The 21,980-nt window shown below is 34.5% G+C and overlaps 1 protein-coding gene and 1 long non-coding RNA gene across 2 annotated transcripts; one reads left to right on the top strand and one right to left on the bottom strand.

Annotated features, from left to right (window-relative positions):
• Positions 1 to 2,446: 2,446 nt before the first annotated feature.
• On the top strand, positions 2,447 to 4,932 carry LOC144546766 (uncharacterized). The gene is made up of 3 exons (XM_078295316.1): positions 2,447 to 2,927; positions 4,316 to 4,434; positions 4,558 to 4,932. Exons 1-3 carry the CDS (start codon positions 2,459 to 2,461, stop codon positions 4,930 to 4,932), a joined length of 963 nt encoding a protein of 320 aa, XP_078151442.1. The 5' UTR covers positions 2,447 to 2,458.
• A 10,234-nt stretch (positions 4,933 to 15,166) lies between these two features.
• On the bottom strand, positions 15,167 to 19,277 carry LOC144546557 (uncharacterized). Its single transcript, XR_013508832.1, has 3 exons — positions 18,724 to 19,277; positions 16,788 to 16,897; positions 15,167 to 15,433 (listed from the first exon to the last, which is right to left on the bottom strand). It is a non-coding gene; the product is annotated as an uncharacterized LOC144546557 (long non-coding RNA).
• Positions 19,278 to 21,980: the final 2,703 nt, after the last annotated feature.

Raw genomic sequence — 21,980 nt, 5'->3', positions numbered from 1 at the left:
GAATACTAATTTTTACTATTTTTTATGATTTATGAAAGATAGCCAAAAACGGCCTAAAAATAAAAGAAAATTGTCAATATTTTAGACCATTTTTTGCCATATTTCATAAATCATAAAAAATAGTAAAAAAAATTCAAAAATAGTAAAAATTAGTATTCTACAATTTTATTATATAACCAATTTATTGAACTACTTAAATCGAAGTTTGAAGTTTATACGATATGTTTTTGAGATCATAGCACGGATGACTTTATGCTATCCATAGCACCCAAGCCTTACTCTAAAATGAAATTTGTTTGTTTTGACTTGTTATATTCATTTTTTTTTCTTTTACATGTGCATGTTTCACCTAAAACTCAGCTCACGAATTTTGCGAACTTAACAGTCCGCTTTATATGTAGGGAAGCTGATATGAGTACCCGCGCTACAGTACCTGCACAGTACCCGCACCTAAACTGTCATATATAACTGTTTGTGGGGACCAAACTGTCATAACTGCACTTCAGATCTGTAACTTTTTTTTAATATTAATAGTCAAATCTTGAAGTATGTAGTCCAAAGAACACAAGTATTTATATCTATATAGTAAACAATGTAAATGATAAATTAATTATTTTTAAATAATTGTCCCGCACTTTTTTTTTTGAAATTTCTGATGTTGTACCCGCACCTAAACTGCCATAATTGCTTGTGGGGACCGCAACTGTTCTAGATCTGTAACTTTATTTTAAAATATTAATAGTCAAATCTTGAAGTATATAGTTCAAAGAACACAAGTATTTATATATATATATATATATATATATATATATATATATATATATATATATATATAGGAATATGCTAGCATGCTATGCATAGCATAGAGCCCCTCCATGCAACGCCTTGGAGTTCGACTTTTCAAAATCCTAACGGTCGATCTGAACCGTTCATCTTGTTCTCCATATTAATATGTGTTTGGGGACCAAATTTTATATTTTTTGGAATTTTTTTACTATTTCTTTATATTTATTGAAAATAACTGTTTTCAGCAAATCTGGACCATAAAAAAACAACAATTTTCAATAAATCTAAAGAAATAGCAAAAAAATTCCAAAAAATGTAAAATTTGATCTCCAAACACATATTAATATGGAGAACAAGATGAACGGTTCGGATCGACTGTTAGGATTTTGAAAAGTCAAACTCCAAGGCATTGCATGGAGGGGCTCTATGCTATGCATAGCATGCTAGCATATTCCTATATATATAGAGAGAGAGAGATGGGCTATGGTGCATTGCAATGCATGAACCCCCTTATGCATTGCACTATAATCACGGATTTAAAGTTCAAATGACCGATCCGAACCGTTAGATGTTTAATCCATATTGAAATGTGCTTGGGGACCAAATTTTACATTTTTTTGAATTTTTTTACTATTTATTAAGCATTTTTGAAAATTGCTGTTTTGCTGTGAACAGTAAAAAACAGTAAAATTTTCTGGACCATCAGATCAGCGACTTTCAAAATTGCTTAATAAATAGTAAAAAAATTCCAAAAAATATAAAATTTGGTTCCCAAGCACATATTAATATGAAGAACAAGATGAACGGTTCGGATCGGTCATTTGGACTTTAAATCCATAATTTATAGTGCAATATATAAGAGGGTTCATGCATTGCAATGCACGATAGCCAGTGTAACAAAATGCGGTCTATGCGGCCGCATATGCGGCCGCATATGCGTATGCGGTCTCGAACCGCATAGAAAATTAATATGCGGTTCAATATGCGGTTCCGCTTATGCGGCCGCATAATCGGCCGCATAATTTTGACCGCATAATTTATAAACGGCCGCATAAAATCCGCATATTAGATATACCCCGCATATTACCCGCATATTAGATCCGCAATCCGCAAAAACAAAGATCCGCAATCCCTAATTTGATTTCTCTCCGTCTCTCATTCTTCCTGTGTCCTCTCTTCAGAATCCAGATCCGCCTCCGTCTCTCAAAATTGATCCACCGAGCGCCTCCGTCTCTCAAAATTGATCCGCCTCCGTCTCGCAAAAACAGATCGCACGCCGCGGCTCCGCCTATTCCGTCTCTGATTGAATCCTCTGCAGCTCCGCCTATTCACGTTCAAGCCTAAACGTGAGTGTTTTTTTTTTCTGATTTTTTAGTTTTTCACTTCTAAAGCTTTTCTTTCTTTTTCCACCTTGGTTCAAGTTCAAGCAATCGGTAACAGCCTTCACAGGAGACCAGACCACTGAGATTAAGCAATTGAATATCTGTATTTGATTTGTCAGCCACCTTGGTTCAACGAAATCAAGAGAAAATGCATAAACTCTTGATTCTGGTTTAAATACAATATCTGAATTGAAATACAATATCTGAATTTAAATACAAAATCTTATTTGATTTGTCAGCCACCTTCTGTATTTAAACACAATATCTGAATTTTTTTTTTAAATAGGATCATGTCTAGTTCTGGTTCTCATGCAATGTCGACCTCAGATTCCATTACTTCAACGAATTTGTATAGGCCGTTAAACTCAATGGATCCTGGGTGGAAGTATGGGAGGTTGACGGAGAAGAGTGACCCAAATTTAGTCAAGTGTTTATTGTGCGATTTTTCTTGTACGGGGGGAATAACCAGGTTTAAGTGGCATCTTGCGGGGATCAAAGGTAACATACGAAAATGCCCTAAAGCCAATGCAGAAGTGCAAAAAGAAATTATTGGGTATTTGGAGATATTAAAGAAGAAAGCAGAAGATAGAAAAAAGAAAGCAGAAGAGTTAGTAGCAGATGTTAACATAAATAGCGATGATTCTGAGCCGGAGGAGTTGGAGACAGAGAGGGACAAGAAGCGGTTGCGGCTCAAGAAGCCGGTGAATTTGGTGAAAGAGAAAGGGGTTTGGAAGCAACAAGTCATTAAGGATACCTATGGTAAGGAGCAACGGGATAAAGTCAATGACTATTTTGCTTTTTGGGCTTACAAGCGAGGAATTTCATTCAATTCACTTGCTGACCCGGATTTTCTTCGTTTCTGTGAAGCGGTTGGTCAATATGGATCAGGATACAAACCTCCAACTCCTTATGAGTACCGTGTACCACTATTGAAGAGGCAAGTTTCAAAAACTAACACCAGTTTGGAGGTTCATAAGGAAGCTTGGGGAAAAAATGGCTGCACCTTAATGACAGATGCATGGACTGATCGAAGAAGTCGGAGCCTAATGAACCTTTGTGTGAATAGTTCGAAAGGAACTGTTTTTTTGAAAGCCATTGATGCATCTTCAGAATCTCACACGGCTGAATATATACTCCAATTTGTGGAAAGCGGAGTAAAGGAAGTTGGGGAGGAGAATGTGCTTCAAGTTGTGACGGATAATGCTGCAGCAAATATGAAAGCTGCTGAATTGTTTATGGCAAAATACCCCCGAATTTATTGGACCTCATGTGCAGCACATTCCATTGATCTCATGTTGGAGAGCATCTCAAAGCAGAAGGAGATAAGTGATGTGATAAGAGACACTAAAGAGGTTGCCAATTTTATCTACAGTCATCATCAGGTGCTATCTTTGATGCGTGGTCATACTGAAAATAGAGATATTGTGCGACCTGGAGCTACAAGGTTTGCTACTTCCTTTCTTACCTTAGAAAGCATTTATCAAAAGAAGTTACAATTAAAACGTATGGTCCTTTCTGATGAATATAATGCATTGGTTAATCCTTCTAAGAAAAAGAGAAAGAAATTTGCTGATAAGGGAAGAAAAATTTCAAAAATTGTTGTTTCCAATAGTTTTTGGAAATCAGTGGCATTAGCAATCAAAATTTTTAAGCCATTAGTTGTTCTTCTTCGTATTGTTGATGGAGAGGAGAAGCAGCCTATGGGCTTTGTTTTTGGAGGTTTGAAAGATGCAATAAAGGAGGTAAAGGCGGCTTTTAGATACAATGAAGATGTGTTTCAGCCGTACGTAAAGGCAATTGTTGATGGAATGAAGGGTAGATTGGATGGTGAGCTCCATAAGGTAGCGTACTACCTCAATCCCTATTATTTTTATAGGGATTTTGAAGAGATGAGAACAGACCCTTCCATAATGGATGCCATTTCTAATTGTATTGTGCGGTATTATCCGAATGCAAAGATTCAAGATACTGTCATGACCGTTGAAATGCGCAGCTTTCAAGAGTCAATGGGACAGTTTGGAAAAGATACAGCAAAGAGATTGAGAGAAAATAATGACGAAGCTTTCAATCCAGGTTTGTATCTTTCACCTTTGAATTCTGATTTTTTTCGTTAAAATAATGATTTGCAATAAATTTTTTTTTGGCAGCTCATTGGTGGTCTATCCATGGTTCAGAAGCACCTTATTTAAGAAATATAGCTATCAAAATACTTGGTTTGACATGCAGTGCTTCTGGATGCGAAAGGAACTGGAGTACATTCGAATGGGTACTGTTTTTTTCCTCTAATATATCCTCTAATATACTTGGTTTGACATGCACTTTAACTTCTGTTTTTTTTATATGCACCTTAATCTTCTGTTTTTTTTTATATGGACCTTAACTTCTACAGACCCATTCAAAGAAGAGGGGCAAGCTAGAGGTGCAACGTCTCAATGATATCGTTTTTGTTCAATTCAATGCACGCATAAATGATCGGAAGATCTTGAGAAAATCTGATCCAATGTGTGCAAGAGAAGAAGAGCAAGATGAATATGTGAGGGATTGGACGGGGGGTTCAGCCTTAGATTTGCCCGAAGAAATTGGTTTAGCTTCAAGTTCAACTTCATCCTCTACACCATTGGCAGGAAATACCAACGAGGTGGGCATTGATGACATAGGAGATGATGATATTACTGATGATGATGATGATGACGACAATAATGATGATGACGACGACGATGATGAAGAACTCCATTTAAATGTATCACTTGAGGAAGAAGGGTAATAACTTATGTTTTATTTATTTAGAAGGGTAATTGTGTTCTAACTTATGTTTTATTTAGATTTATTTGTATTGTCTATGTTGTTTGTTGTTTGTATTATGTTGTGAGTTGTGACATTTATGGTTGTATTATGCTTTGCAATTTGTGTTTGTATTATGTTGTTTGTATTCTTCATAAATTCTTATTCCTATTTGTATTACTATGTATTCCAAATATATATGAATTCTTATTTTAAAATCCGCATATATAAATCCGCATAGAAAACCGCATATGCGGCCGCATACCGTATATGCGGTATGCGGTGGCCTTCCGCATACCGCATAGAAACCGCATTTTATAACATTGACGATAGCCCATCTCTCTCTCTATATATATATAGTAAACAATGTAAATGATAAATTCATTATTTTTAAATAATTGTACCCGCACCTTTTTTTGAAATTTCTGACATTGTACCCGCACCTAAACTGCCATAATTTCTTGTGGGGACCGCAATCGTTCCAGATCTATAACTTTTTTTTTAATATTAATAGTCAAATCTTGAAGTATATTGTTCAAAGAACACAAGTATTTATATCTATATAGTAAACAATGTTGTAATTTTTACATAACTGCTTGTGGGGACCTAAACTGCCATAATCTTGTAATTTGATCCCTCCTCTTTTTACATATGACACTGAAAGTATCAATATCTAAGTATTGAAAGTATTTATATCTATGCACTGAAGTATTTATTTTTATGAGATCAACTATTTTTGTTAGAGAAATGTTGACGAGGAATTATGCCGAGGCTTTGAAAAGGAGCTGCTAGAATTTTAGAATAATAATTAGTTGAGACTATATAATATATTTTTAGAATAATAATTAGTGGACACAATATAATTAGTGGGGACCATAATACATTATTTCTCTAAATGCAGTTACTGTAGCGCGGATACTGTACAAGTACTGTAGCGCGGGTACAGAAATGATTATTCTATATGTAGAGAATCTAGATAACATTGCGCCTTAACAATTTTGGGGCTGCTCGAATTTTGCAAGAATTCATATCCTCTGAGATATCTCAAACTTTGCGTGATTTTATGGAAAATCCCAACCGTTTAAGGACGTTTTGCACGAATCTCAAAGCACACAAAATACGGACCCCCTACATCACCCCCGAATAGGCACCGGACACGTAGGTCACGCAAAAGTTGAGATATCTCAGAGGATACGCACTCATTTTGCAAGCCCACTCGATTTGAAAGATCCGCATATCTAATTTATTATTAAACAAAAGAAAAAGGATAATAAATAAAGAGATTAATAACCATTTATAAGGTAATAGTTCGCAAACGGAGACCACACACACAAGGAAAAAAAAGATAAAAACATTTGTATAAATAAATTAAAAATATAAATCCAAAATAAAACTTACAAAAAAAGCAAGTTTTATATTGATTGTGCCGGACGGAATCAGGCCTACTTGTGTTCATGCATGATGATTATTTAAATTCATCTGCCATTTTGTTTATAAATTTACAGTATTTTCAGTGATACAGTAAATTACTGTTTAACATCCGTCAATTATTTTGTCTGGAATGAAGGAATATATTTACGCTGGATAGCAAAGAAACCGGACCTTTCGTCAAACCCGCAACATTATAGCTCTCATAGATCGCTACAGACTGTATGTAACATGAGATCAAGACCCATGAAAAAGTACCGCGGAAGTTAAATGGCGGGAGTAAATTCAAAACGGCCGAGGTCACGAGTACGTATCCTCTGAGATATCTCATATTGTGCGTGACCGACGTGTCCGGTGTCTATTCGGGGATAGCGCACGGGCTACTATTATTTTAGCTTTGAGATTCGTGTATAAGTAATTAAACGGTTGAGATTTTTCAAAAAGTCACGCAAAATTTGAGATATCTCAGAGGATACGAATTCCGAGGTCACACGGGGAGTGAATTCCCATAGTCCAAGTCTTATCTGATCAAATACCAACCTCCTCTGTAAAGCGAGTCTTTCCTTGGGACCTACTAAACTACCTATAGTTATTAATTGATTCATTCCCATGTCATAGGCTTGCAACACACAAATAAATTTCGTATCTGGCATAGATAATCAAATTCACTTCGGCTTCTTCAAGTTCTTCACACAAGTTCACGCACACATCCCAAACCGCAAGTCAGCTTTGAAATCGTCCCTAGTCACGCCTCTCTTTCTTCGTTTCTTGGATTCACGCTCCCTTTATTCAATCCTTAATTGCTATCTCTATATCTCTTTATCTCTCTTCCGCTCCTCCTCCATTTTATTTAAACAGATTTTGCTCCAATTTACAAACTCTCAAATTTAGTAAATCCTAAAAGGAAAGATGTGGTGGGAACGAAGGAGAAAGCAGATTAGCCCGGATCAAATTCCAGAGCAAAAACCAGAAAAACAGTTCTCTTTGCTTTCCTGTTTATTATCCACATTATTATGCATCTCCATTTCATGCTCATCAGAAGAATCAAATCAACAACCCCCAAAACCTCAAAATTATATACCGGATGTGAATCTAGAAACGAAATCACACTCTGCCCCAAATCCAAAGGCCAGACCTCACCCCCAGGCTCGATTGGCACAACACAATTTCGACATAACCAGGAGGTCAAAAATCAGCTACAAGCCTCCAAATCGCTATGGCCCGGCAATCATATACGGTCTTGATCCAATAGTTCAGAGACGACGAAGCAACGGTGCAAAGGCAGCTAAGGTTGAGGAGAAGGATTTGGAAGGGTTTGCCGTTGCAAAGAAATCGAGCAATCCTGAGAAAGATTTTAAGGAATCGATGGTCAGGATGATACGTCTGAAGCGTATCAGTCGACCCGAGGATCTTGAGAATCTGTTAGCGTGTTACCTAGTTTTGAATTCAGATGAGTATCATGATGTGATTGTGAAGGTTTTTCGACAAGTTTGGATTGAAATCAGTTCTGCCAGGCTGAGGTCAAGACGGCAGCTGGTTCATGCCAATCGTCGTGGATAATTGTGTGTGTGTGTGTTTTTTTTGGTTAGCTTCTACTTAGAAGTTTCTTAGTGAAGCCTTGTTTGAAGTGGCTTTCATCTTTCTGTTTCAATTTTTAATTGGTATAATTAAGCTAGAAAATGTAGCCGTGTAAGTAAGGTTTCAATACAATTGAGCGTTCCACTCGTGCTAATAGAAACTTTTTACTTTCAAATTTTTATCATATCTTTTGACAAAATGGAGTGTATGACACACTTTATTATTTAGAAAAATTTACATCTAAACTTTGAATTCTCAATATCTTTTGACATTTTAATCAAATAACGTAGAAAGTTCATCTAAAAATGTAATAGATCAAAATGTTACCGATGGATGAAAATGTTGTTTTTGTGCTTTTGATTTAAATAAAATTATGACAACTTCACAAAAAGAGCGGCCATTTTTATTAATATCCCTAAAAAAAATCAAAATTTTAAAAATGCCCCTGTCTCCCATTTTTTTTTAAAAATGCCCTGACCGCCAGAATTACGGGCGGCCCAAAACACAAGCGGAGCGCCCGTGGCTGGGGCGCTCCATGGTAACTAGCGGGGCGCCCCATGGCCCTTTTTTTTTTTTTTTTTTTTAGTATTTTGATTTGAATAATTTTGTGAAAAAAAAAATTTTCTTATTTAGAGTGTATGCCAAAAAATAAAATATTTGATATATTTACGAAGTGATGTCGTAAATTTTTATAACTTTGATTTTTTTTTTTTTTTGGTGAACTTTGATTTTATTTGTCAGTTGGATATCACAAGTCTAAATATAATACTAATAAGAACTTGACCTTTATTATGATTTTTATAATATATGTATAATATACACATATACATATACAAAGGACTTGGCCTTTATTCAAAATATAACACTAATTAAGGACTTGGCCTTTATTCAAAATAGTAGTTTAGAGCTACTAAAATAGTATGTGTATATATGTAGCTTTGTATATGTATATATGTATATGTATATGTGTATGTGTGTGTATGTTTGTGTGTGTGTGTATGTATATGTGTATATGTGTATATTATACATATATTATAAAAATCTTAATTAGTGTTATATTTAGACTTGTGATATCCAACTATCAAATAAAATCAAAGTTCACTGAAAAAATAAAAAATCATAGTTATAAAGAGTTACGACACCACTTCATAAATATATCAAATGTTTTATTTTTTGGCATACACTCTAAACAAGAAAACTTTTTCTTCACAAAATTATTTAAATCAAAATACTAGTATATGTGTATATGTGTATATTATACATATATTATAAAAACCATAATAAAGGCCAAGTCCTTATTAGTGTTATATTTAGACTTGTGATATCCAACTGACAAATAAAATCAAAGTTCACCAAAAAAATAAAAATTAAAAAATTAAAGTTATAAAAATTTACGACATCACTTCGTAAATATATCAAATATTTTATTTTTTGGCATACACTCTAAATAAGAAAACTTTTTTTTCACAAAATTATTCAAATCAAAATACTAAAAAAAAAAAAAAAAGGGCCATGGGGCGCCCCAGCCACGGGCGCCCCGCTAGTAACCATGGAGCGCCCCAGCCACGGGCGCTCCGCTTGTGTTTTGGGCCGCCCGTAATTCTGGCGGTCAGGGCATTTTTTTAAAAAAATGGGAGACAGGGGCATTTTTAAAATTTTGATTTTTTTTAGGGATATTAATAAAAATGGCCGCAAAAAGAGATGTGTATGTTATATGTACATTCATAAAGATAAAATGTGACATTAATTAACAAAAGATAATTATTGAAATATGAGTAGATGCACTTAATTAATGAAATCTAAATTAATTGCAATTATAATAGTAAAATTTTTATTATACTTTAAAGTAAAAGTCAAGTAACACATGCATGACAAATCATGCAAAACTCTTCTCTTCATTCCCCCCCCCCCCCCCCCCCCCCCCCCCCACCCCCCCCACCCCAATCTCTCTCTCTCTCATCGCTCATGCCAAATTTGTGTTGATGTTACTTTTAAAATAAGGCTTGTTCAACATCTATTGATATTAAATTTGGAAAATGCAAGGGACCAAACTTGAAGAATATACTATTTTCTCGTTTGTTATCGATGTAAAGTAATTTATAATTTATATTTACTATAACACATAATTATTTTACATGTTAAGTTAAATGATGTTCTAAGTGTATATTGAAATTAGAGAATTATATTTTTTAGAAATACTAATATGCATATTATTTAAAATAATGACAACATATGAACATAATATCATTTTTTTTTAAGGTTAGTGGCTTTAAATGCCTACTAACAATTTCATTAATAATAAAAAAACGGACTTACAACAAGTCAAATGACCCTCCTTCTTAGATCTACACTCATTTATTCTCATAAAATCTCGTAAAATACTCTAATCACTTAATCCTAATATCTACTCTTAAACACCCTATTACTTATTTCTCTATCTCTTTCTACGACTGGATTCGCTTTCGTCCGATTGCCGTCGCGCTCTGACGGCCGGATTCGCTCACCGCCGTGCTTCGATCGAGATGGAGGTAGTAAAGACTCTACGCTTCGAGATCCGACGATACCACGCTTTCTGCTCCATTTGATTCCCTCCCCTCTCCCTCATTTTTCTCTCCGTTTAAGGAGATCAAGACGAGAGAGAGAGGGAAAGGTATCACTATATCGGAGGTGGAAACTAGAAGAGGTGAAAGAGACGAAATGAAGAGATGTAGAAGATTGAAGGAGAACGACGGCGGCGGTTAGGGTTTTTTTTTCCTTTGTTGCTTGGGAGAAAAGAGCAAAAGTTGCTCCGAACATAAGATCATTAAAAGTCAAGTAATACTTGCGTTATTTTGGGCCTTCACCAATCATTTTTTCTTCTGCCTCTTACAACAAAATTGGAACCTTTGGTGATGTTTTGCAAAAAACTCAAACATAATCATAAGTTGTGTACATGTTCCTCTTACCATAGCCATGCCGACTAGTTCAAATTCCGACTCTGGACCTTCATCTTCTAAGAAACGAGGAAGAGGTGCAAAGGTTCACAATGTAAAGAATCAATAATTCCTGGTGTTACATTTAATTTAATTTAAATAATGATTTGTGTGCATTGAAATTGTTAACGTTGTGATTTGTGATTTGAGTTTATTGCTAAATTATTGATGAATCGGACTTAATGGGACATCGACAGCGACTTCCCGGAAAAATGGTGCTTAAAAGAGATGAATCAATGTTGGAAATTTTTTAAAAGCACACTTGTAAATTTCAAATGATGAACCTGAAGGAATAGTGATCTACTGATCTCTTCTGGCGCATGTATTTGCTTAGCCTGACTATTGAACACGTGTTAAAACTTGTAAATTTTTATCATAATATTTCCAAGATTCACCACAGATGAATGAAAAATATAAGTGTAAATTTAATTTGAGTGAGGCTATGATAATATGTATATTACGTATCTATGTATCATTATCTTTATTTTCAAAGTTCGAACAATCAATTCAAACTGTTAAATATAATTTATATGTAAAAATGTACTTGCAGACCAAATTTTTTATTTTGTAGAATTTTTTTCTATTTTTTAAGATAGATTGAAAATCACTGCTTTTGAAGAAGTCTACAATTTTCAAATTAAGTGAACTTTTTTTTAATATTTTTGGAATACTAGTATATACTATTAGCGTTCTACAATGTTGTTTTGAATATATTTGTGTAATGGTATATATGGCATAACTGCATATGCTTGTATCTGCCTGCATATGCAAATTGTATGAGACAAAATTCACGTCATACAAAAACAAGAGTAAATTAAATCTTATATTTATCATAATAAAGTGTTGTTAACCTGACGCAGAATGCAATTTCTTATTTGCCAGTTCAACATATATTTTGCGGCCTGCATATTTTATTATACAAATAACGGACCCAATAAGCATATGCGCTTCATACTACCGTATATTAAAACTTTGTATTCCACTAAATATAGTTTTAAAATTTATATTTTAGTATATTACTTGCTGGAGGCCTGCCCCCTCCTTCCTCCCCTTCAATAAATAATTATAATTTTGGTTTTGATTTTGTCATGGTGCTTTGGTTTTAGTAAATATAACTAATATGTATTAAATGAAATATATAATATTGAGGAAGTAAAGAGTTAGTCATGGTTGATGATTGGAAGCGTCTAATTGTCCACAATTTTTTCATATAAAAACTATCATTTGACTTGCGCGAATACTGTAAAACTCTTTCTTCATTCTGTATATTTACACAATATATCACATAAAATACGCCAGTTAATAAAATATCTACCAGCTGGTATATATTCAAAGTGGTCCCAAGATTGTTAGTAACAATTTGCAACTTGCACAACAGGACAAAAAAAATATAGTATTAGAGGGACCACTTACTGTACTTTTAGAAATTGCAGTTATTGAAAGTTATTGGCAGTTAGTATTAGTTATTAGTAGTTATTTCGACAAAACACGTGATAAAAAGACAAAATTAAATTTTTCGAATAATTTTTTTTAGAAATTAAAAAAAAATTCTTTATTTAATGAACACAAAAAAATCATCTAAATAATTAATACTATAAAATTGTCCACTTTAACTATAAAAATACAATCTACAAACTATAAAATTGCAGTCATGCAAAATTCACAGATGAAAACTATAAAACAAAATGTACAAACTATAAATTTTCAATACTTTAAAACTATCGCCTTTAAACTATAAAAATAAAACGTACAAACTATAAAATTTCAACAATGTAAAATTAGCAGATGAAAACGATAAAATAAAATGTAAAAAGTATAAATTTTCAATACTGTAAAACTATCAGCTTAAACTATAAAAACAAAATGTAAAAACTATAAAATTTCAATAATGTAAAATTAGCATATGAAAATGATAAAACAAAATGTAAAAAATACAAAATTTCAATATTGTAAAACTATCAACTTAAACTATAAAAACAAAACGTACAAACTACAAAATGCCAATACTGTAAAACTGGTAGATGTAAACTATAAACCAATTGAATGTATACATAACATTAGAAATAAAAAGTGAAAAAGCAAAAACTATAACACTTAAATACTGTAAACCGACATATGTTAACTACAAAGATAACAATTGTAAATTATAATACGTCATTGTTCAACAAAACACAGCAGTTCAAAAGCATCATGTAAAATTGTTAAGTATATCATATAAAATACTCTACAGAACCTTTAAACTTGATTAGTAGATCATGTAAAATACTGTATGGATCATGTAAATTTATTAGACAAATCCTGAAAATTTAAATTAGAAAAATATACAAAATCAGACCAGATCAACAGCAGATTTAGATTTGATCAAATGGAGGGTTGTCACAAAGGGCACCAGTAAAAGCATCGATTATCATAAAAAAAAAAAGTAAAAAAAAAAAAAAAGATTGCTCAAATTAATAGCAAGCAACCCATGATAATCACATCACTTTTAAAATCACATTCTAATCATGTCACTTTTAAAATCAGAGGCGCATTTATAAATATATCATTCAACTAATTTGAGAAAATCATCGTCAGTGAGGACCTGCTTATCTAATTTTCCAACTAGCGAGGATCTACATGAATAATTTCAACTTGATGACAAAGAATATCTAGCTTTTCCAATCAAATTTGGACTGGATGTCTCCAGCTCTTCTAGGAATTCATCTTATCGGAATGGGAGCAGCAAAGCAAAGAATTATTTAAATCCAAGCAACACGTGAGCTGTAGAGTCAAATCCATAAGTTTATGCATCTCCAGCGAAATAAGCATCACAGTACTCGCGGAAAGAATTTTTTTCGGAGACAACACCAAAGTCATATGTTCAACAGCATTTTGCAATTTATAAATCAAAGTTGAATCGCGTCAAGATACGATCAGTCGAATCACGTACCTCCCCATTTCAGAGATAAAGGGGGATAGCGAGACAGAGGCAGAGAGAGAGCACGTCAGCAACCTTTGGTGGTGCCCGGCTCGATTGAGATCAATGGAGGTTGAGGGATATTGATTGGAAATTTGTACGGGAGAGAGATTAGGAGAGAAAACAGTATGGCGATATGGGGAGAGATCTGAATTTTTGAAAATTAAAATTGTGTTGACATAATAGGAAGGTTCTATTTAAGACAGTGCGTGCAGAGAGACGGTTAAGCAGACTTATCCATACTTGTTAAAATAGTTAGACAGAAGGAGATGAGATACTGTGGACAAAATGTGGACAAAGGTCTGTGGATAAAAACATTTTCTCTTATATTTTTGTCATTTGTCCTTTACAAAATTGATCACATTTTATATACAAAAATTTAATGACTGTAAAAATTGAAAACACCATAAAACAATTATAAACAAACACAGTATAAAAGATCAATAATTATAAGGGTAATTATAATATCCCCACCTATCTATTCCTCATGCATCCCCCCAACTAACTAACTTTATATTTTAACTATAACTACTATTTCTAACAACCTTTATTTTTTTCCTCTTTCTCTCTTCCTCTTCCACCTCCATCTTCCTTTTCCACCTCTATCTTCTTCTCCCACCTCCCTCTTCCACCTCCGCCTCCCTCTCTCACCTATGCCTCCGTCTTTCTCTCCCACCTCCGCCTCTACCTCCATCTCCCACCTCCGCCTCCGCCTCCGTTTTACCATCGATAAGCTTTCTCCCTCTCCCACCTCGAAATAGTAAATATGATAAGCTCCCTCCCTCTCATACCTCCACCTCCGCCTCTATTTTCCCATCTATGCCTGCAGCTCCCACTCCAACGGACATTCTGCCGAAGATCATCCGTCACTCCATCCCAATCAAGTACGCCTCTGCCGGGATTGAATACTTCGACATATATGAATGAATACTTCAACGTGTATGAATGAATACTTGAGCACACCTCTGCCGGGTCAGATCCACCACTGTCGACCGTATCAAAATATTTTTGTATCTGTGGATGCAATTAATCCCTTTCATGTCTATGTTCTCTTTCCTCATAAAGTAGAGAGTTATTTGCAAAGAACAAAGCTTTATTAATGATGAATTAAGCCACTATGTACTAAGAAATGATATAAATTTTTTTTTGAAAAAAATAAAGGTATACGAATGAATACTGTCACACCCCAAACCAGGAATTCTGGATTAAGATGTGATCAACCTCGCCTCGTGCTTAATTAGTCATTAAGCACGCAAGGCTAATCATCAATAATAAATCAAACAGCAGCGGAAGCAAAATAATATAAATATCAAGCATCAGTCACATAGCCAATAAATAAACATACACATACATAACATATAATCTGATCCATCTCGGATCCAAATAACACCATCTATAGAAGGGAATACATGATCTATCGAGCCCGTATATATAACACAGGAATACGGGACTCGTAAACCTAATCAAAAGTCTAACTCTAGTTAATCAAGCGGTGTGGCCATCGGGGACAACTCCTGACAACTCCTGCTGCGGATCACCAGATGCTGTACCTAAAACCCACGAAACAACTTGTGGGTGAGTAACGAATCGCCCAGTATGTGACCCAGAATTATCCCCTCAGGGATCCTCTACGGTCAAAGCACTTTTATTTATAAAATGAATATAGTTAAAATATGCACATGTGTGAACCTATATTAATAGCTAAAAGAATTTATAATGCTTTTGAATGATGCCATGATGTGATTATTCTATTATGCCAACATGCGAAATAAACCCAAAATAAAATCAAAGTGTAATATCGGATATAAATCAAGTCGGAATCCAGTACTCCTTGCACTGTGTGCCCAAATACAATAATAATAATAATAATATGGATAAAGTAATCACCCCGTGCCGTGCCAATAGGATCAAAAGATCCAAACAATATAATCCAAGGACTGTGATCAGAGTGCAATGATACACGTTGCCTAGTGACATCGAGCATTGCTCCACAAGATAATAGCACACTAGCCGATGGTTATATCAAATCCAATGTGTCATCTCGCCTAACGATTCATCACCCAAACATATCCAATAGGAGAAATCATACAATGCAAGTCGTAAAAAGTTAATATCTTTCCTCATGAGCAGAAGAGAACTCTACCGTCTGGCCAGTCCAATAGGTACACCACGCATGATTCCACAAGGCTCGAGACCGGCTGAGACCGGCTGAGTCCGGCTATGAGTCCGGCTATGAGTCCGGTCATTGGGTCCGGTGTGAGCCCGGCACAACCGTAGGCTCCCGTTGACCCCCGTTGACTCCCGTAGACTCCCGTAGCTCCCGTAGGCTCCCGTAGCTCGACCTTGGAATCCGTTCTAGTCAAAGTAGCTCCTAATATATGGAAGGGATAAATCCCGAATCGTATCGTGCCACAGAACTCGAGATCGGAACTGCTCACGTCAAATAGTGAAATGATCGAAAAAGGGGTATATATATCAAAGTGTATATATATAGTATAATCCTAAAGCCATCCAAGGATCAAGTGACCCTCAGCTCAGTGGCTGTCGGGCCGTCCCATGCCAAGTGACACCAAGACGGAACGAAGTCACTCGGCTCTGCTCAGCTCTCACCAATGCATGCGTATGCACGTAATATAATAATAATATATTGCCTCCACGAGAAGAAGACAAACTAGTATCCTAATATTCTAATAATATAAATATAGTACTATTTAACTTCTCTACTCCTACAATACAGTAAATTCAGGTTTTTCGGGGCTTATGCAATTCTACCTATATTGCAGAAAGGATAAACATGCTCTACAGTTTTAATGCAACTAATTAAAAATAAAGTGCGGATGTCAGGTCAGATGGATCGACTGGTAAGAGTACGCCCACGAAAAGAATAATTCAGATATCCCACACCTGAGGGGGCTGGAGTCTCTGTCGCTAAAAATCAGCGTGCTCCACGTATGCTCCGATCTGCGGGTCAATCGGATCGGCCCACGGGTCGGACTCGTACGGAGTCGACTGATCTGTGATCACGTAATTTAAACTAATTAAAATCTATGCTAATTTATTATAACCCTCGTTCCAGTTAATGTGCAAGTCAATTTCTCGATTAGTACAATTTTATAAAATTACCGATTCAGTCAGTCTGACTGATCCGGTTAGGCATATATTAATTATTTAATTTCATGTCATCGAGCTTAGCGTTAATCTTAATTTCTTTATAAGTTCGTCAGATATTGATCATTCACTTTGATCTAATTTAATCCTAAATTAATTTATATATTTAATAATTTAATTTGAAGATATATTGCTTGTAGAAATTCAAATGTCGAATTATTCGTCAATAAAAATAATTGTTCCAGAGCTACGGTAAATTAACGGGTTTTACTTAACTAATATATTCTTATTGCCTATCTACTTTGATTTATTTTAAACGGACTACAATTAATTTTAATTGATCAAAATTCGGTTTTGAAAGTAAATTTATAATCAAAAATCTCTAATGCGAATATTTTAATAAAAATATATTGATTGTATGATCATTGCAATTTTTATAATCCGTTTTAATATAGTTTAGTTATTTTATATTCTAGATGTCTAATTCTTTTATAAAATTTTAAAAACGGAACCTTTAATTATTGTACGCGTTTTCTAATTAATTTATTCCTAAGTCGTGCAATTCGTTATTTTTATAACTAAATTAATTTCTACGTTTAATTAGTCGTTTCGAATCTATGTCCAATAAATACTTTCCGTTGCTAAATAAATTGGTCCTTTAATAATTAACAACGAATTTTTGTACAACTTCGAAAAATGTTTAAAAGAATTATTTTAACTTTAAAAACTTTTTTAAAAACTTTTATTTTAGTTTAATGTGTTGGGTGTTTTAATTTGGTTTGAAAGAAGTATAAATAATTTACTTGATCAAAATTTCGATTTCTAAGGCTAATTCGAAGTTTAATGTTCCTAACCTTAATAATTGGTGTATTGGCATAACTATTGCTAATTTGCATTTTAGTTTAGTATAGTGATTTTATATTTTAGAAATGCGAAGTTTGGATTATAAAATTTTAAAGAAACCGTTTAACTAATTAAACTAATTAGTCGTTACTTTCGAAATTGTAACTTTAAAATTAAAGTCTAGACACGTTATTTTATTACATACCTTTCGGTCCTTATAAATTAGGAAAATTACCACATGTCATAATAATTTTGTTTCACTCCTCAATCTTATATAAAATTACTCACAACCCCTACATTAATTTATTTATATTTTGGTCCCTGTCAAGTCAAGGCCTGGTACACAAAAATCAGCACAGTACCAGCAGTTCACTGGGCTGGTACCACTGGTACCAGCACTTCGCAAGTCAGCACAACCACACCACAGCAAAGCACAAGCAAGACCAGCATAACAGAAAACAAGGCAACAGGTCAGAAGCAAAGCACAAGGCACAGGTCAAGGCAAACAGAACCAAAACAGAGCAAGGAGCACAGCCAAGGCAACAAGCCAGAGACAAACAGAACCAGAACAGGCCACAAGCAAACCAGTAAAACAGAACAGGCAAGGCCACAAGTCAGAGGGCACGGCAACAAGAAAACAAGCACCACAGAATAGACCAGAACAGGTACTGGTACGGTACCAGTCAAGCATCAACCAAGCCGTAGCAAACACAAGCACATACACATACTGGTCTGAGCGAACCAGAACAGAAAAAGGAAGAGGGAAAAGGGGAAGGGGGGCGGCCATGAGGATAAGGCACACAACCCAAGTCAGATCCTTGCCGAGAAAATCAACAACTCGTGCAAAGACAAAATCCGTTCAATTTAAACGAGCACTACAGAAATTTACCCGATTGAGCTAGCACGAGATGGATGGGGAAAAGAACGGCCAGCTCCAATTAAGCACCAGACAGCACCAAGCCGACACCAGCACGGCAATGGCAAGCACCAAGACAAAAATCCACAACCACAAGCAAGTCACAACCCTTCAAGGTTCTCAAAAAGGACCACACAATCAAATACCAGAAATGGTGAGAGAGAGAGAACAAAAGCTCAGCACATGAGCACAAAGGAGAGCACAAAAACCCCAACGAGAGAGAGAGAGAGGGATACTTATACCCAAGGAGGCAGCCAAAGGGAAGAGTGCGGCCACGCCCTCTGTCAGAGGGTAGGCACGCCGAGGCATAGAAGTCAACAAGGGCAGGTGAACGGGGGCGTCTCCCGTACAAGGCGACTGACAGGTGAAGCGACACAGCACGCATCGTCAAAAGAGGCGGGATGGCTATTTTTCCTTCTACAGGGAGGGATAAACAGAGAAAGCACGGGATATGCGGGCCCTGCGGGTCAGTGAGAGAAGAGAGGGAGATGGCACAGGTGGGGTGCGCCGAACAGAGAGAGAAGAGAGGCAAGGAGCGGCGCTCCTTTCTTGCGCGAAAAAGAGAAGAAGATGGGGAGGGGGTTCTGTGCTGGTGGACCCGAACCCCAAATTAAATTGGGTTAATTCCCAAGTTCTTCATTTATTCAAAATAAAGGAGTAGGATATCTTCAAGATTCGTGCAAGGTTAAAGATCAATGGTTTAAAACAATTGAACGGTTTAGAAATTCGTGGCGAACCCGAACTCAAAATTAAACTTGATAAATTTCCATTCTTCATTTGATACGAACCCAAATTTTACATTTCCTTTTGCTTAAGGCTAAAATTCTCTCAAGCTGAACTTAATAGGAACCAAATGAGTGCTTTGAGATTCGTGCTAAATCTTTGATCAAGAGTTTACAAATTTCTGAAATTCCAATGTGTCTAAATTAATTGATCAATAGTCCGTTTTGTTTATAAAATCTGAATTCGAAGTTTCGCAAAATTCTATAATTAAATTCGTACGAATATTCAGAATGTTAAATTTTCAATTTGGGATTCAAATGAATTCGGTATGAGTTTTATATAATTATATATATAAATATCTATTTGATTATACTTCTATAATTCATAAATGAACGTGATTTATAAAATTTTATAATATTACGCGCACAAAATTTCTTATTTTTATACCTTTAATTAGATCTCAATATTATTAATTTATTTACATGAATCGATTTAATTTGTTTTATTTTCTTTTCTAAATTTCACGACTTGTAACAAATTTTTGATTTACAATCTCGTGGGTAATTATAAAATTATTATAGGTTCTATACTTTATTTTATTTCCAACTCTTGAATTTTTATATGCAAAATCTCATAATTCGTTTATATTTCGAAATTTTTGAATCGGTTTAAATCAGTCAGATAAAAATAAGAACGATCATTGATTTAATTTAATTTTTATTTCAGCGTAAAGATCGATTTAGCATTTTAATCATGTTTTAAAATTTCGGAATATAACATCCTCCCCCCCAAATAAAAAGTTCGTCCCGAACGTTATGGGACTACTTCGTCTATGTGAATAACTGCGAGTATTGCTTTCGCACCTCATCCTCAAGCTCCCAAGTCGCCTCTCGTGGAGTATGATATTCCCACTGCACTAATACGTGGCGAATAATCCGTCTCCGTAGCTGTGTATCCTATGCATCCAGAATGTGTATCGGACGGGCCTCGTAGGTCATATCTTGAGCGACCTATAACGGCTCGTAATCTAATACATTTGTGTTACCTTGGTCAAGGTATCGATCATGAGACATATCATGTTCTCTATCTAAAAGTCAATTTTAGAGTTGATTATAAATTAAGCAACGAGTCGCAACGTTATAATTTATAGTGTAACAATGAAAAGGAAAAGTAACGAGTAATTTTAAATAATAATAACAAATCAATTGGGAATGACGCGAGGATAGTCAAATCAGATATTTATTTATTTATTATTATATTTATTGATTTACTTTTTTATTTATTTATATATATATAAATTTCGGTCTCGACCTATCAAGTTGACTTTAGGCTATACATATGAATTATCAAGATCCTAGATTATGCATAAGATTGAGGAAGTGAGTAATCCAAAACATATAAGTAGCACATCAATTAAAATGAGCTATTGGATAATTAATTTAGAATTTTCCAAAGAATCGATAATTAAGTAGGGGTTCTAAATAAGATAAGTGAATTATTCAATGTGAGTAGTGAATCTATAATAAAAATTGAATTAGCGATATTGTTGGACGGCACAGTTACAGATAATCCGAGTTCTATGAAATAAAAGAATTTAAGTTTAGATTGAATTAATGGAGAACATCATCCAAATGATCAACCAAAATGTCTAAGAACATAGATAGTCAAATTCTTAAGAACTACAAGGAATTTGAATAACCTTGAATAAATTTTATTTATATTGGGTAACGCAATTCTTAAGGATAAGGAGAGACTCGATTCCAATTATTATTATTATTATTATATATATATATATATTTTTTTTAAACCGGTAGTTACACAAGAATTCGTGTACGAGAAGCAAATTTTCAAATTGGATATCGGCTTAGGATGAAGATTATATTAACAAGACATTATCCAACTATCACACATCATTTTAATTAGAATATAATAAAATCAAGTTCCCAAGAAGTGAAAGAATTAGAATCAAATTGGATTGTTTTAAGTTAACTAGGTTTTGTAGAACTAGAGGCCAGGGAACCATTCCAAATATAAATTAGTTTAAATAGAATCAATTTTAGTGAAAAGTAATTGCACGGGATGTATTGAGTCATGCAATAGAATTATTTAGAAATAATTGATGATTGATAATTTCATAACTTATGTATTTGAGAAGAGTCTATCCTCATACAAATAACAAAGGTTGTAATTAGGTAATAGATTATTAATCAGATAATCATATGAAATTATCTAATTGCAACGCAAGAATAAATTTCATTTGAGGTCCTATCAATAAAAGGTTGTTGGAAATTTTGAGAAGATCCAGGGGTGATATGTAATTGGAATATGGGTGATTTGTAAATTTCCTAGACATTAGAATAAGGACCCAATTATAGTACATAGCTTAATAAGTATGATGTCACGGCATCTATTTGTATTACAAAGTTACAATTTAAGATAAATCAAGGGTTCATATACAAGAACAAAATTTTGAATTAGAAATGGAGTACTATGATTATGATCTTATT

The sequence above is a fragment of the Carex rostrata genome, chromosome 30 (genome assembly GCF_964058835.1).
Source record: "Carex rostrata chromosome 30, lpCarRost1.2, whole genome shotgun sequence".
Taxonomy (NCBI): domain Eukaryota; kingdom Viridiplantae; phylum Streptophyta; class Magnoliopsida; order Poales; family Cyperaceae; genus Carex; species Carex rostrata.
Note: the sequence above shows the minus strand (reverse complement) of the source record. Positions and strands in the feature narration are given on the sequence as shown.